The sequence below is a fragment of the Lepisma saccharinum genome, chromosome 8 (assembly GCF_977018435.1).
Source record: "Lepisma saccharinum chromosome 8, izLepSacc3.1, whole genome shotgun sequence".
In the NCBI taxonomy this organism is placed as follows: Eukaryota; Metazoa; Arthropoda; class Insecta; order Zygentoma; family Lepismatidae; genus Lepisma; species Lepisma saccharinum.
In genome coordinates this window covers 52,191,813-52,207,168 of record NC_139236.1, presented here as the reverse complement: position 1 = coordinate 52,207,168, position 15,356 = coordinate 52,191,813, and the positions used below count along the sequence as shown (strand labels likewise).

General features: G+C 37.2%; 2 protein-coding genes across 2 annotated transcripts in view; one reads left to right on the top strand and one right to left on the bottom strand.

Annotated features, from left to right (window-relative positions):
- The window catches only part of LOC145991000 (phosrestin-2-like), a 343,551-nt gene extending 328,973 nt beyond the window's left edge, over positions 1–14,578 (top strand). The window contains exons 6-7 of the mRNA XM_083126651.1: positions 8,564–8,811; positions 9,667–14,578. Coding sequence (XP_082982777.1) covers positions 8,564–8,811; positions 9,667–10,284 — 866 coding nt within the window. The 3' untranslated portion in view covers positions 10,285–14,578. The remainder of the gene's footprint in view (positions 1–8,563; positions 8,812–9,666) is intronic.
- Positions 1–15,356, bottom strand: part of LOC145991001 (14 kDa phosphohistidine phosphatase-like) — a 665,202-nt gene that overhangs the window by 604,683 nt on the left and 45,163 nt on the right. The gene's annotated exons all lie outside the window — the stretch shown is intronic.

Sequence of the window (15,356 nt, the reverse complement as noted above, 5' to 3'; positions counted from 1 at the left end):
ACATTACACACGTAACGTTTCCATCCTCTAACAGGGTTTTTGTTGGAGTAAGATTCACATGGCGTAATAGGATTATCATTCACTACAAAGCAATAGCTATAAACATGAGATAAACCTGAAATGAGGGGTTAGAATTCACCATAAGAGAAGTGCAGCAGGTAAAACAAAACACATACGTATGTAAGGAAGAGGTGTGTAAGTGTGTTTCTATGTGACAAATGACTGAGTGGTAGCACTAGACGATTTTACGTCAGGGATCCTAGGTTCGAATACCAGTCTGGGCATTGGTATTGTTTCTGAATGTTATATTTATTTTATCTTCACTCATCTTCGTCGTCGCGATTGCCCAAAAGTGGAAGAAAAGCGACGCTAAATAAAAATAAAAAATATATGTGAAAATTAGAAGGTTAATTAAGAGCTGATAGGTAAAATATACTCTATGAGCGATGTTCGATAGAAGTTCTGTTAAGATGTCAAACCTGTAAGAAGCAAATAGCGAAGTTGAGTGAAGGATTGAAGATAAGCTTCGATAACATGGTCACCTGGATTGTTTCGAGCTGAACCAGTAAATGGGCGATGTTTAATCCCCAAGGCCATTCTGCAAAACGAATGCCAAAAGAGGTTCGTGTGTGGATTTGGTCAGCATGAAATTGTTGGGTGATGATAAGTGAATGGTATTTTTTCTGTTTTCGTTATTTTACGTTGCTTTTCTACCTCTGGATCTTGAATGACGAATAAATTAATTTGGTGAACTGATAAACACAAAAAAGCCAACTCCGTGGCTAATTGGTTAGCGCACGCGCTTCGAAGTAAGGTGAAGATGTGTCATTGTCTGCATCCCACTTCCATCTATCACATCTTCAACCTTCATCATTGCGATTATCCGAGACTGGTAGAACAGTGACGTGAAATAACAAAAATATCACCCTCGGTGCCGATTTCAAAGTTTGAAGTATTGCTGTTTCTGCATTCAATAGCGGCTGTAGATTGTGACAGTGATGTGAAATGCTTCTGATTTTATAAGAAATAGTAAAACGAAAAGAGCGATAGATATTCCTCTATTTTCAATTTTCTCTAAAACTATTTTCTCCGACTGTAGTGATAATGAATTCTATGTAGTATGAGAAATATACTTTATATTAATTTATACTAATTTATGCATATGCAGCTGATTAAGAGAGCCTCCACGATGGCGCAAGGGAATCGTCGCCGCATTGTAATCAAGGAGTTCTCGGTTCGATGCCTGGTGGAGGCACATAGTGATTCGGATTTTAGTTTAAACTGTAGATCTCGTCCCGGTATACCTATTTGTGCATAAAACTCAGACTCAGAATGATTAAGGACTTTTCGAAATATTCTGTCTGTATCGGAGTGGCAACTTTCTTCAGAACGAAAATGAATTCGTAAAGCAATAATACGCACAGCACCTCTAATTACCCACTGCCATTCAACACGCTACTATTCGTAAATTCAGAATTATTATTTTAGGGTTCAATTTCTGGCATCTGAAAGAGGGACACTTGGCCCCAAAAGTTTCAGGGTTGTTAACATTTAGGCTACTAGTTAAGGATAGTTTTGTTAAGCTCCTGGGACCTGAGGAACAAAAATATAGATCTTTTAAAATGATTTCTCAAATTAAATGTAGAAATTATGCAGCACACTAGCCCAGGGACGCTATAGGCTTATTCATGGGATGGAAAAATTGTCATTTCCGCCCCCCCCCCCTCGCCAAGCTGTATATTCAATTGACTTAGATTCGAGTGTTAATATTGGTTATGATTATTGGTAAGGTGATAAGGGGTTACATCATTCATTGAAACTTACGTAACTATGCTATTGGTTATACAGTATAAACAATAATAATGACAATTATCGTGCCTAGCACTCTGATTACTCTACTGGGAAGATAATTTACACCTGTAAGTTTTCCGAAACAAATACCAATTTCACTTCGTATGAGAAGAATCGGCGATGAAATTTCGTAAGTAAAAATTCAGTAGCATATGCGGATACTAGACGTGTTGAAAGCAGAGGTGTTCATTTGGAATCAAACTCCCTCACCCTCCACCGCCCTCACCCTCACAAGTCTTCCGGAGGGTGAGGTCTGCCCTCACGAGGGTGAACACCTCTGGTTGAAAGAATCAGGACGATGAGGATGAGTCATGATATGATAAAAGCACACAAAAAACAATGCCCAGGCCTGTATTTTTTAAAAAAAAAAAAGGAATACACCTATTCGGTAGTATCCCCCATCATTCACACATTTCTTAAACTTTCACACATGTCAATTTTTACTCTAATTGTTTCTGGGATATGAACGAGATGTGCCTCCCAAAACGCCCCGTCAAACAAAATGCGGATTCTCCCCGACGAACACATTTTGGATCTAATACTACTCATAAATTAAGTGTCCAGAAACAGATATTAGGTATGAATATACGATGAAATACTCCTTAGCAATTACAAATAATTATAAGCTAACTCGTGGCCGAGAGTTGGAACGATGTGACTAAACTTCCCCGCTCTTGCTTCCGAGTTCGAGGCCTGGTCTCGGCATGGAGTTCTATCTCTGCAGTGTTTCCTTATCAATTTAATGTAATTATCATCCATCCTCATAGTTGCGACAAATTATAAATGTGTCATGGTAAAAACAAAGCAAAATAAAAAAAAAAAATATTGTAACATTACTGCAATGTCAGAACTACGTTGGCAAAAAAAAAAGTGAACACCAGATCATTTTCAAACAGGCATTTGGGGAGAACTGTGTAGAGGTAGACAGACGACATGCTCCCGAAAGTTCCCGATCGAAATGACCTTCGGTACTGAAGTTGTGCGTTGAGAAAACTTTGCTTGAGGCTCCTCAAGCGTCTTATCACAAATGCCTCGGTGTTCGCAGCATTGCCAACTCATTTTTCGTCGAGAAAATCTTTTTTCTCCTAATTCATTTGCTGTTGATTGTACTATCCAGACCATGCATTGGACGCTAAAAGTACTGTTTCGGAGTAAATTTTAGACGCACTGGAAAGAAGTAGCAATTTTAGCTATAAAGTTATGATACTGGTGCATCGAAAATTCCAGCTACCTTCAAAAAAATGTCAAAAGGGAAGTTCTTTAAACCCCTCAAAAACCTGAAATTGAATAGATGCACTCTTAAGAATAGCACACAAAGAACTTGCAATACTCGACAAAGAAAACCTAGTGTGCAAGAAACCGAAACTCCAAAATTTGAAAGTTATATGTCTTTTGACAGCTATTGCAAGACTGACTTCTCACTGCCTGACGGTTCGAAAGACAAAAAAATGCGATCCATCTTACATTGATGTACGGTTTGATGTGTGAGAGATTGGAAAGGATGAATCCGTTTTGCACCGGGCACTGTACTGTATGCATGTAATTTCATAACTTACAATAAATACATGTCATTGCTTTCACGCATACGTAGTCTCATGGGTGCAGAGTACATTGAAAAAAGATAGGATTAAAGCCCTGAATTATTCGCGCCAAGCACATAACATTCCTTGCACAACTGCGACGCAACTTTACTCTGCATTTGGTATGCGTCGTTCGTGATCTGCTTGACATTTAAGATTGAAGACTGGGAGCATTCGCTGCACGCGAGTATCAAACATTCAGTTTCTACGACATCTGCTCTTTTCATCTGGGCACTGTTTCAAAGTCTTATCTCTGTAGACTCCGAAGACTGTATAAATCTGGAGCGAGAAATCGTTTTGCATGAAGCGATAGCAAAACTAAATCGTGAACTGTGTTGATATAGAGGGAGTGCACTTCACGCTTCAGGTATTTGACGATGCCCCTTTTTCTTTCTAGGTTAAATCATTATCAAAAAATAGGGTCATCATGTTGGTGTTTGTGCTCGGCATGAGCAAGTTTGTGAGAAAAGTATATACACTATATAAGGTCCTCTCACGGAAAGAAGAAAGTTTGTAAGGAAATTACATACAGTATCCAAGGTCCTGTCATGGAAAGAAGGAAGGGGCTTCCACAATGGCGTAATGGTAACGTCGTCGCCTTGCAATTAAGGGATCCCGGGTTCGATACCCGGTGGAGGCACATAGTGGTTCAGACCCCACTTTAAACTGTAGGTCCAGTCCAACTGGCATATCTGTGCGACAAAGTGGACTTAAAACAAACACTCCAACTCAAGAAATAGACGGTTGCTATGGAGAAAATTGTCACGTGGTTAAGATGTTGCGTTATATGTACGAAAACTTGTGCTTGTCGCCGATCGCGAAAAATCAGTGACAGGGCAACGTGGCAATGTCGTTTAAGCCGTAAGCCCTGTCCCATCCTGGGGTAGCGGCAGGCCTTAGCTCGCCACGTTTTAATCGTACAAGCACTCAGCCAACGGGTGAATTATAACGCCCATAACGCTTTCTACTCTACACTACTGAACTCATTCACAATCTTCCCACCCGCATTTGTTCTACACTATGACACGTTAAGAATTTGGACGGCCATTATACTCGAGTCGCGATATTTTTCAATTTGGCTCTAGAACTCTGTCATCGCCAAGCTGGGCTGTTAATTTATATGAAGTGAACGAACCCGGTACCCTTGACTACAGGGTAACGATGTTACCACTACGCCATAGGAGAGGCACATAGATTCAAGCAATCGTATGCTCGCATCATAAAGGGAGTCCATTTTTTCTATTTTCCATTTTTATTATTTGTGTCGCTCTTCTGAAACGTTTGCTATTGTGGCGATGAAGATGACATGGTTCATGGGACAGTAACAAAAGAAACAACCATGTCCAGATGGGACTCGAAACCAGAACCTTCGGTGACGAGACCATGAGTTGACTACTCAACGTATTGTCACAGAAGTGGCTGGCTATTTTAAAATTATTAAACACCAACATTTTGTACATGTTTTTTTATGTACGGAGCCACAGTTTATACGTATATTTTATACGTAGAGGGTGAATCAGAAATATGGCTACACATCTGAAGTAAATGTAGTGTGTTACTGTACAATGTGGAGAGAAATGCTGAATGGTATATTAAACTTGAAACTTCATTTTTCATTTCAGATAATAGTCACGCGCCCGAGCTTACGTCATTAGCCAAGATTGTGCTGAACATGAAGCAGCAAGTTACAGATGCAGCGTGGGCAATTGCATACCAGAATGATCGTAAGAGCCGTGTGCACAGCAATGGACTAAAAGTAAAGGATTGGATGAAAGCAGCCGTTTTCTCCACTTTCCCACAATCGACGGCAACAATGTTACGTTAAAATCACGTCTCGCCGGTCTCACGATCATTCTGGTATGGAATTGCCCACGCTGCATGCTTTGCTAATGACGTAAGCTCGGATGCGTGAGTATTATCTGAAATGAAAAAAATGAAGTTTCAAGTTTAATATACCATTCACCATTTGCCTCCACTACATTTAGTTCAAACGTGTAGCCATACTTCTGACTCTCCTTGTATATTTATTATTCTCCGGTGACAAATAATTACCACGCACGTATATAAACTTCTATTTTAATCTTGATTCAAAATTACAAACAGGTACAATTCTATTATAGTTTTGCCACTGGCAAAAGATAGCAAATGACATGATTACGCGATCATAATCCGACGACCTAGATGCGTGATTACTAGGGAACGGAACTTTAGGTAAATAAATGTTTTTTTCTGCGATAAGATAGAGACCCTCGTTTTTGTCAAAATTCTGATCATAGCTATGTTAACACAGCAAATTTTATTTTACATAAAAACACATATTTTCCAGTTTTCCGTATATAAATACATATTTTGCAAATTTTCCTTTCAAATACATAACATCGCTCATTGTCTTCAGCTACCTCGAAATCCTCGAAGGAAAAAAGGTTTATTCTCCGCACCTCTTTCATATCGAGTGTTAGGTTTTTTTTTGTCTTTGAACACGCTCGCTGGCAGACTTCTAGCGCCTCGCCTACGATCCTATTGGGGGAAAATATTACCCCTACTGGATCTAACGCACAAGTGCTAATGTCTAAATGTAGATATTTTTGGGAAAAACCAAGGTTTTCAAACACTGTGCCAAATTGCATGTGTTTTGGAAGGAGGTGAAGTAGAGGAAGCTTTGGAAAACTTCAGCGTTAGTGGCATTCGTGCTTCAAATATGCAAGAATTGTTTCTTGTGACGTGGAGCGATCTATCTCACAATATAAGATCCTTTTTAGAGATAATCGTCACAGATTTACAATGGAGAATTTGAAAAAAAAACTATGGTGATCCACTGCAACTCTTCCAAAAAATAGCTCACTAAAGAGGTAAGCATTTAGAAACTGATTTCAGGTGTTTAAAATGCATGTAATACTTTGTTTTTGTTACCAAATGTTTTTTTAATTTTTGTCACATATTTTCAACATTTATGAGACAAAAAAAAGAAATATTTCTGAGTTATTTAGCACATAAAGTTCCGTTCCCTAGACACGTTTTACACCGTTCCTAGTACAAAATGCGTGGGTGAGCGTGGCGTCTAATGCTGTCCATTTCGGAAAGCGCAGGCGGAAGGCACTCAAGTTCAAAGATCAAGAAAAGCTTTCCTGCGAGGGGGGGATCAACCCTTTCAAGGCAATCACACAGCTTGGCAGTTCGTCTGAGCGAGAATATTAAACGAGGCCGAAGACGCGTGAGAGACGTCCCACCGAACAGGGAAAGGCTAGAGACGAGCTGCTTCCAGTGAAGTTGTAGCCTCCAGCGACTTTATTAAATTATGAGGAGACGTGCCCCTGATGGCCCAGACAAGTATAGAGGATGAAACGCCTGGAAAGGCACAATGCTCGATTCTGAAAATAGCAGTCAGCGTCCAACACTTTTCCTACGAAGTTTCAAATTGTCTTTGATTAATGAAAACTAAACTTTACCCGCACTTACAGTTTAGGGGCAAACAGTCCCGTCTCTACCATAAAGTCGCATAGATCTTTTGTTTTCATTTGTCTAACCAGGGCTTCCCCGATGGCGTAGTGGTAACGTCGTCCTCTTGTAATCAAGGGGTCCCAGGTTCGATACTTGGTGAAGGCACGGTGGTTCGGATCCCACATTAAACTGTAGGTCCAGTCCCCATTAGCTTTTTCGTGCACGAAGTGGACATAAAACAACAATTCAATTCAATGCATTTGTCTAACCAGATGGAGCTCACAGGAGACGTGAGTCTACAAATCTTGGGTGTGTGTGTGTGTGTGTGTGTGTGTGTGTATGTATGTATGTGTATATACACGTATATACAGGGTGACCTGTATTAGATGTATTCCCAGAAAGGGGTTAAAGTAGAGGCAATTTGCAATAAATTTGACTATGTGATACTCCGTCCGAAAATTAGTAGTTTTCGAGATAATCGAATTTCTATTGTTTTTTGTTTTTTAAAATGACAATTTTCCACATAAAAATACGAATTGAGAAAAAACAGTTCATTGTATGGCACATATTTCAACGTTTTCTGATAGCTAACAAATAAGTGGTTGGTTGGAAAAAAGTTTGTCCCAAATAACAATCACATGTAAGTAATGGGTGGATCTAAACTTACAATCTTAGTTTACTTGGCAACATATTAATAACAAAAATGGTATGACACGAAGCGTACAAATTACTTAAATTACTTCCTTGTGTCATCAGCTATCCAACAAGGTACAAATGTTGCTAACAGTCACATTTGTGTACAAGAAATAATACTTCATTCATCTTCATGTGAATGGAATCAATGAACAATACAATTAAAGAACATTACACGTCTTCCTCAAAGTTGGCACCTCCGTTACGAATGCAGGCACGCAGGTTTTTACGGACATTTCTTCTTTTAACTCGTGATGTGATGGTGTCCTTGCTGTGTTGACCAGCTGTTAAGATCCTCTCCCTGGCCTCTTCTTGCGAGTTTACAGGTGTCTTGTAAACTAAGTCTTCCATGTGGCTCCAAATGTAAAAGAGAGAAATATAGAAATTTATACGGTGTTACCCGATGGAAGCACACAGTGGTTCGGATCACACTTTAAACTGTAGGTCCAATCCCGATTAGCCTTACTGTGCGTAAAGTGGACTTAAAACACATCAATCAACAGTGGCGGCGATTAGGGGGGCCTGCCACCCCCACTTTTCGCAATTTTTTCCCGGCACGATGCTAACCCTTATCTACAAAGGGGAATGTACTACTTACTGTCTTTGTCCCCCAAGTTTTGGCACCTTGCCCCCCCCCCCCCCCCTTCCCCGGTTTTGGAACCCAATCGCCGCCACTGATGTTATACTTTGTAAAGACTAGTTCTGAGTCATTTACATTTTCTTTGTAGGTAGTTCCAAACCTGATCTAGAAGAGGGAGGGGGGGGGGAGTCAACACTCCCAATTTTCTGGTTAGGAAGCTCAGAACAAAATATCACTATAATGTAAAACTCTCAACTTGAAAGTTTCATATCATATACCTAAGGTACCACTAGTAATAATTTAAAAACCATAAAAATACAATATGAATGTATAGGTAACAAATACTGTAAAATGTACACAATACCCCGATCACATACATCTACATGTTAAATCACAATATCAAAATACTCATGTATTTCAGGAGAACGTGCAGATGAAAAGCCACACAGAAGAAGCACCGTGAGAATGGGTATTCGTGTTCTGCAAAATGCAAGTTCCACTCCGAACATAGAAGCACCACACGCTGTGATTGAAAAGCCCTTCTTGTTGAGTGATGGGCGAGTGTGGCTGCAAGCATCTCTCAATAAGGGTCTCTACAATCATGGAGAGAATGTACTGGTTGATGTGCTTGTCACTAATAATAGCAACAAGACTGTACGGCGAATAAAGGTAAAGTGCTTTAAAACTGCCAACTTACACATTTCATAAAGCAAATTTCTTCATCGTAGTGTTCACTTTCTCTTCAGTATTTCAGCTCATCTTCATATGAAAAGAAAGTAGGTTAAAATCGAAGTTGGAAACTCAAAATTTAAGTTAAAATCAATATGTGGATTTCGTTCTTGCACAAAACTGGAGTTCACTTATACAAAAACCAAGCTCTCATTTGAAGGACTGGAGCACTGAAAAGAAGGACAAGGCTTCTAATATTTTTCATACAATATAAAATAATAGTTTGTTTATGAAAACATTTCCTTTATATATATTTTGTATAAAACTCAAATATAATTTCATGTCATTAATAAGAATTTAGTTTTAATTCACATAAACCCTTAGGAATACACTACAGCAGGAACTGTCAAAACATTTTTAGATCAGCTATTTTCTCTCCAAAAATGATGTAAAAATTTTTTTTTTTTATGATCATGTCTTTAAATTCACATACAAAATTTATTGTCATCATGCTGGTCCTTATTTTACACAGTGTTAATTTTTATAATTTCCTTATGAGTGCATTGACACAAAGGAATAAAAAAAGCCTTAAGTGTTTTCGAAATGAATAATAATCAATGGGATTCTATTTACAAATTCTCTGATATAGATGCATTATTAAAGTGTGTCTCATTGGTGTGATACTGTGCATGCTTTGAACACTGGATGGATTATAAATGAGGAGTGTTTATTTAATTTTTTTTATTAAAATTTCTACCTAACACAAAGAAAAATAGATTCAACTAATACAAAAGAAACGTACAAAGAGAAATGTGCATGAATATTATATAACTAAATTTACTTTCTCCTTTGCAGGTATTCATTGTACAACATGTAGACGTATGCATGTTCTCAAATGGCAAGTTTAAAAATGTTGTAGCACAGATCAACAGCCAAGAAGAATGCCCTATCTTACCAGGGGCGTCTTTGAAAAAAACATACTCGATGCAACCAGTGAAAGGTACCACAAAAAACTGGATCGCTCTTGAAGATTCATACAGCAAAGCAGGAAATTCCCTGGCCTCAACAGTTACAAAAAATGCTCAGGATGATCGAAATGTGTTTGCAATTTATGTGTCGTACTATGTAAAAGTGAAACTAATTTTAAGTGCAATGGGTGGTGAGGTTGCTCTGAAACTACCTTTCACACTCATGCATAGTGATGACGACGAAGAAATTTCACGGACGATGATGACAGTGTTGACGGATATAGATAACAAACCAGGCTCGGAACCTGCCAATGTGACATCCGAAAGTAATGATGATGTGAATGCTATCAAGTGTGTGTTAGAAGAATTTTCCCCCGTTAAAAACAATACAGATCATAGTGACCGTACAGATCATAGTGAACATGTTACTCACAGTGAACACGTTACTCATAGTGAACATGTTACTCATAGTGAACATGCGGTTATAGTGCACGAGCACCCATGAGAGGAGGCACCTGGGGATATTCCCCAGGTTAAACAACAGACAAGTGGATTATTATGTTGTTTTGTCACCATAAGAGATCCACCAGTAGCTCAAACTTCAGATTGTAAAATTCCTTCAGATAATCAAAAATCGGTGGATTGCCAATAGCAGTGTCTAATATTTACAATCTACATGACAAAGTAAACTCATGCGGAGTGGCTTTACATCAAATTAGTCACAACATATCTTTAAAATGTACCTGCGAGTAAAAAAACACACCATGTAACATTTATTTTAGAATGTTTTTGTATATAAAACAAAACAAGCTTCAAGCATCATTTGATATTTTCAAGTGTAAGGTTTTATGTATCTCTTCCTACAAATTGTAATAATTCTATTAATTAGAAAGTTTTATGTTTTGCAAATTACTTAACACAATGCACTTATTGGTGAAGTTTCTACCTCTAATAAATATATGCTGGCTTTAAGAAATATGCTAATGCATGTTGGAGCAATAATTTTTAACACAATTTCAAAAGTCTAAAAGATCGTAAACATTTGGGTTCCAAAAAAACTTTATGCTAAAAATGAACAGTCCTTATATTTAATTTCCAGCATGAGAAAATGGTGGGTAAATAATGTATTTGTATCATACAATCTAAATTTATATAAAGCCATTAAGAAATCTGGAGTAAATATTTGAAAGATGTACTTTTCATACTCCATATCAACACTTCAGCACAATGAAAGTTACGTACTTCTGACTGCTTTCAATCTGGACACAATTCAATCCTTGCCACATTTCTTCTGTTATTTCATCACTCCTCTCTTTCCTATTCTCCTGAATCGTGCAGATGACTAAGGGTGCTGAGGGCTCACCTTTGCAGGATGCCCTAACCAGATCTTTCCATCAATATCGTGGTCTTTCCTTTGCCCTTTCCCTACTCCATCTGCTCTCACTGAAAGTCTTACTGGTTATATAAGAACTAATCTTCTAAACACAATATTGACATACTCTTGTAAGACATTTTAATAATGCAGTGGTTTAAATGGTAAAGAAAAATAGTTCTTCTCCATATCAAAAATTACTTGCTCTTACCCCACTGCACACTGCGATACTACTACTTCATAACTTAAAATTCATCTATTGGGAATTATGATGTATTCCACAGTTTCTGTATTATTCTCCTCACGTCAATAATGATTGGAATACAAATATTTTTCACTTTTAGATCATGAATTATTCTTCACAACGTACACAATGGGTGATTCCATTATCCTCTTGTGCCGGCTCCTGTTGCGGGTGGTTAGCACATCATGCTACGATGCCAGGGGTCCTGGGTTCGAATCCCAGCCTCGGCATGGATGTTTGTGTTCATCAATTTCATCATGTCATCACTCATCCCCATCTTCGCAAACTAGCCAAAAGTGGCACAAAAGCGAAGTAAAATAAAATTAATCAATCAAATCATCAATCAATTATTATCCTCTTGTGTTTCCTAGTACGTGTAGCCTATATTGCTTTCTGGGATTATGCAGATTCCTCCTCATGACTTCTGACCTGCAAACTTCCATTCATTCTGTTTCTCAGTGGCTAATGCAGCACTTTTCTCCTTGAATATCACTCTGCTCTTCTTTTCCTCTTTTTATTCATACGATTATCCAGGTTTGTTGCAAAAGAGTACATTCACCAACTAATTTAATGATAGTCCTCACCATTGTAAACAGACAGGTAGGGAGATTTATGCCTTGTTGTACCAAGTACTCCACATCAGCAAATGAAGACTTTACAATAAAATTCTCCAAAGGTGAAGAGAATTGTAAACTGTGTGTGAAACAAGACCATGACCCCTGGTTGCTCAATATGCACGAAAGCTGCAAACTTAGTAGTCGTGAAGACTAAAAAGAAACACCAAAATAAATTTTCATTGACTGCTTAATGTTATAAAGGGCACATTCCTTATTACATGTGGTTGCATATCATAAACTTCTTGGTCTCACCATCAGGCCCATTGGAGTGGAAAGAAGAATTACACTTTAATTGAATCAGTTCCAAGGTTTATAAATAACATATAAACAATTAGCCACCTTGGAACAAATGCACATATACAACAAATTAACAACTATTTATATTGAAATTAATTCAATAAAATAATTAATAGTAATGGTTTCATCTTTCAAAGCCACCAAATCTGATGTGAATAAGAAGTTTGTAATAAGAAGAAATGTACTGCTTATAATATTAAATAGTGAAGAAGAAAAAATTTCAGTCCAAGGCGTGGGAAGGTATGTTGTGTCACACCAGATCAATATTAAGAAAATTATAAAACATCAATAAAATAATATGTATATCTTTTTCTGGAATTCTTATGGTTTTCTATCACTCTAAGTTAATAACTTGGATGAGAATTGGCAAGGAAACAATAAAATAACTGCAAGAATAAACTCATAAGAACATGTACCGTAAATCTTATCTGCGATATGGAATTAAATTTTATGGTTTATCAACAAGTCATGCTAACTGCTGGCCCAAAAAATACAAAATAATATTATTTGTAATTTATTAAATCCAGGTAACCATTTTAAGGATATTCAACATTGGTTTCTTCCAAAACAAGTACCAGGATAATGTAAAATATGGAAATTTGTTATCCAGATTTATCCATTATCCCTAGGTTGTTAAAAATATTCTTTCCCTACATAAGTGTAAAATTCTCTTGAGGGTCAACTTGATTATGGAGCTCAAGTTCAGTACTTTGTCCAGTGGCTCTAACAATATATCTATGGGAGAGAGTTATAACACCAAGACTGACAAAGTCCACATTTTCTCATTTACAGCAATTCTTCTTTGCAAGCTGGGGCACCTTCTTTTTAACAATAATTTATAAAGATTGCAACAGCAGCAAGGAGATCTACTGCAGCTAAGGTGATTAAATATAGAACACACAACCTGTGTGTGTGTATCGCATATTACTATGCACCAGAAACTTATGTTCAAAAAGCAAAGTAAATAAGCTAACATACATTTTTTCCTTAAGTATGAACGACAGACCAAATAAAAATAAATTCTAGCTGTGTGTAAATGCACAAATTTGTCAAGTCTGCTCTGCATCACAAACAGCCAGTAATCAGAAAATGGGACCAATTCTGTTACAAGTTCATCAATTAATATAATCTTCAACTTGCTTTTTAGTTTTGTCTTCATAATAATAACCCATGGCATAACAGCCCACGAGGTCTCCCACCAGAGGAGTTTTTGTCTTTCGTATTTACTAATTTGATATCGAGATTCTCTACCCATTTGGTACAATTATAATTATGAGGATGAATGATGAACAGATAAAAGAACAAATCCCAAACACTCATAATGGCACATAAGACTCCAACCAGAACCTCTGGCAGCAAAGTTATGAATCGATCATTATATATGATTTGTTCGAGAGGCACAAATCTTTTATATACATGTGTATTGCACTGAATATGTGTGGAATGAGAACAAAATTATTCAATACAAATGTAAAAGAATGTTAAATCCAATGTTGACCTGGGTCATGATACATCTCCTCTATATTTATCATATTGGCTGTGATCCATAATCTAAAAATAGATATCCAAATTTTTTTTGCAAATATTTCTTATATATTTTTCTCAAATATTTTACTCAGCCTCCTTAAGTAATGTACATTTCAAGAATGATACCAGATTTGGGAAAATATATATATCTTATCACTTTTGTAATGCAGGCTCAGAGGTAAAAACAATATATACTACTGAAGATGGTGGTCCTGTCAGCAGGTCACCTGACTGACAGACAAGAAATTCTTAGCGTCGGTGATCTCAGAAGAACGGCTCATGGGTGGTTCTGGGGCAGCTCAGCCTCTCAAGAATCGATACCTGAAGGCTGCCGGAGTGCGGTGATTAAAAAATTACCTCCACTGTGATAAAAATCAGTGGGAACTCTGCACTTCCCACTTGCATCATGGCCTAGGCCAATGCTCATAAAATACTTTTTAATACAATGTGTAAAAGTTCATTAATTTTCTTCTTTATTACTGAAATCAACACAATCTTCTAACATAGAACTGCAAAATAGCACATGAACAGAAAGGAGAGTGGTAAAAGAAAATTATGTCAGACCAGAAATACCAAAATGTTGCTTTGAATAGTGAAAACATCAAGCTAAAGAAGGGATGCTTTCATTCTCCATAGGAAATGCATGGGAATGTAAACTCATTTCTAATAGCCTTTATCTAGCTTAATAATAAACAAAGAGCTGCTTGTCTCTGCCATACAAGGAAATATATATATATATATATATATATATATATATATATATATACGCTACGAAACAATGCAAGCTTCTTTTCAATATTCAAGTGCATTTCAGCAGAAGTGAAATAGATATGCAACTATGGGGAACTGTACCCTGTGCCCTTAATCTTACATGGCAACATACAAGTTGAGTCTTTTTGTTTGTGTTGGGCAATTGTTCTTCCATTTCAATTGTGTATTTAATTTGGAATGAACTTGAAGAGCAATATTAGATAATAATGCTTAGCAAAATGGGCAACATTCAAAACAATCAAGATGTCAGCCCTGCATAGGGAAGACTTGAACTTGGACAGAAATGTTAATTTACGCTATAACTGATATTAACAAACATATTTATCATGTGATATAACACACTTATACAAGTTTTTACAATTTATTTACAAAGGGAATTCAAAATGGGAATCTACAGGATTCACACACACAATTAAATAAAGGTTGACTGATTGATTGAGTTAATGTTTTAAGTCCACTTTATGCACAGTAAGGCTAATTGGGACTGGACCTACAGTTTAAAATGGGATCCGAACCACTATATGTGCCTCCACCGGCTATTGAACCCAGAATTAAATAAGGGAACATCAAAATTTATTAGAGGTACATTACATGGGCACTCATACAATAGTGATATGGGACAGGATAAAATATTTCTGTATATGATGTATAAGGAAACTAAATGTTTCGTTTCTCTTTTCATATTCCCAATGTATTTCTTGGGGAGGAGTGTATGAAAAAAACAGGAGAGAAACCAGTAAAGAGGTATG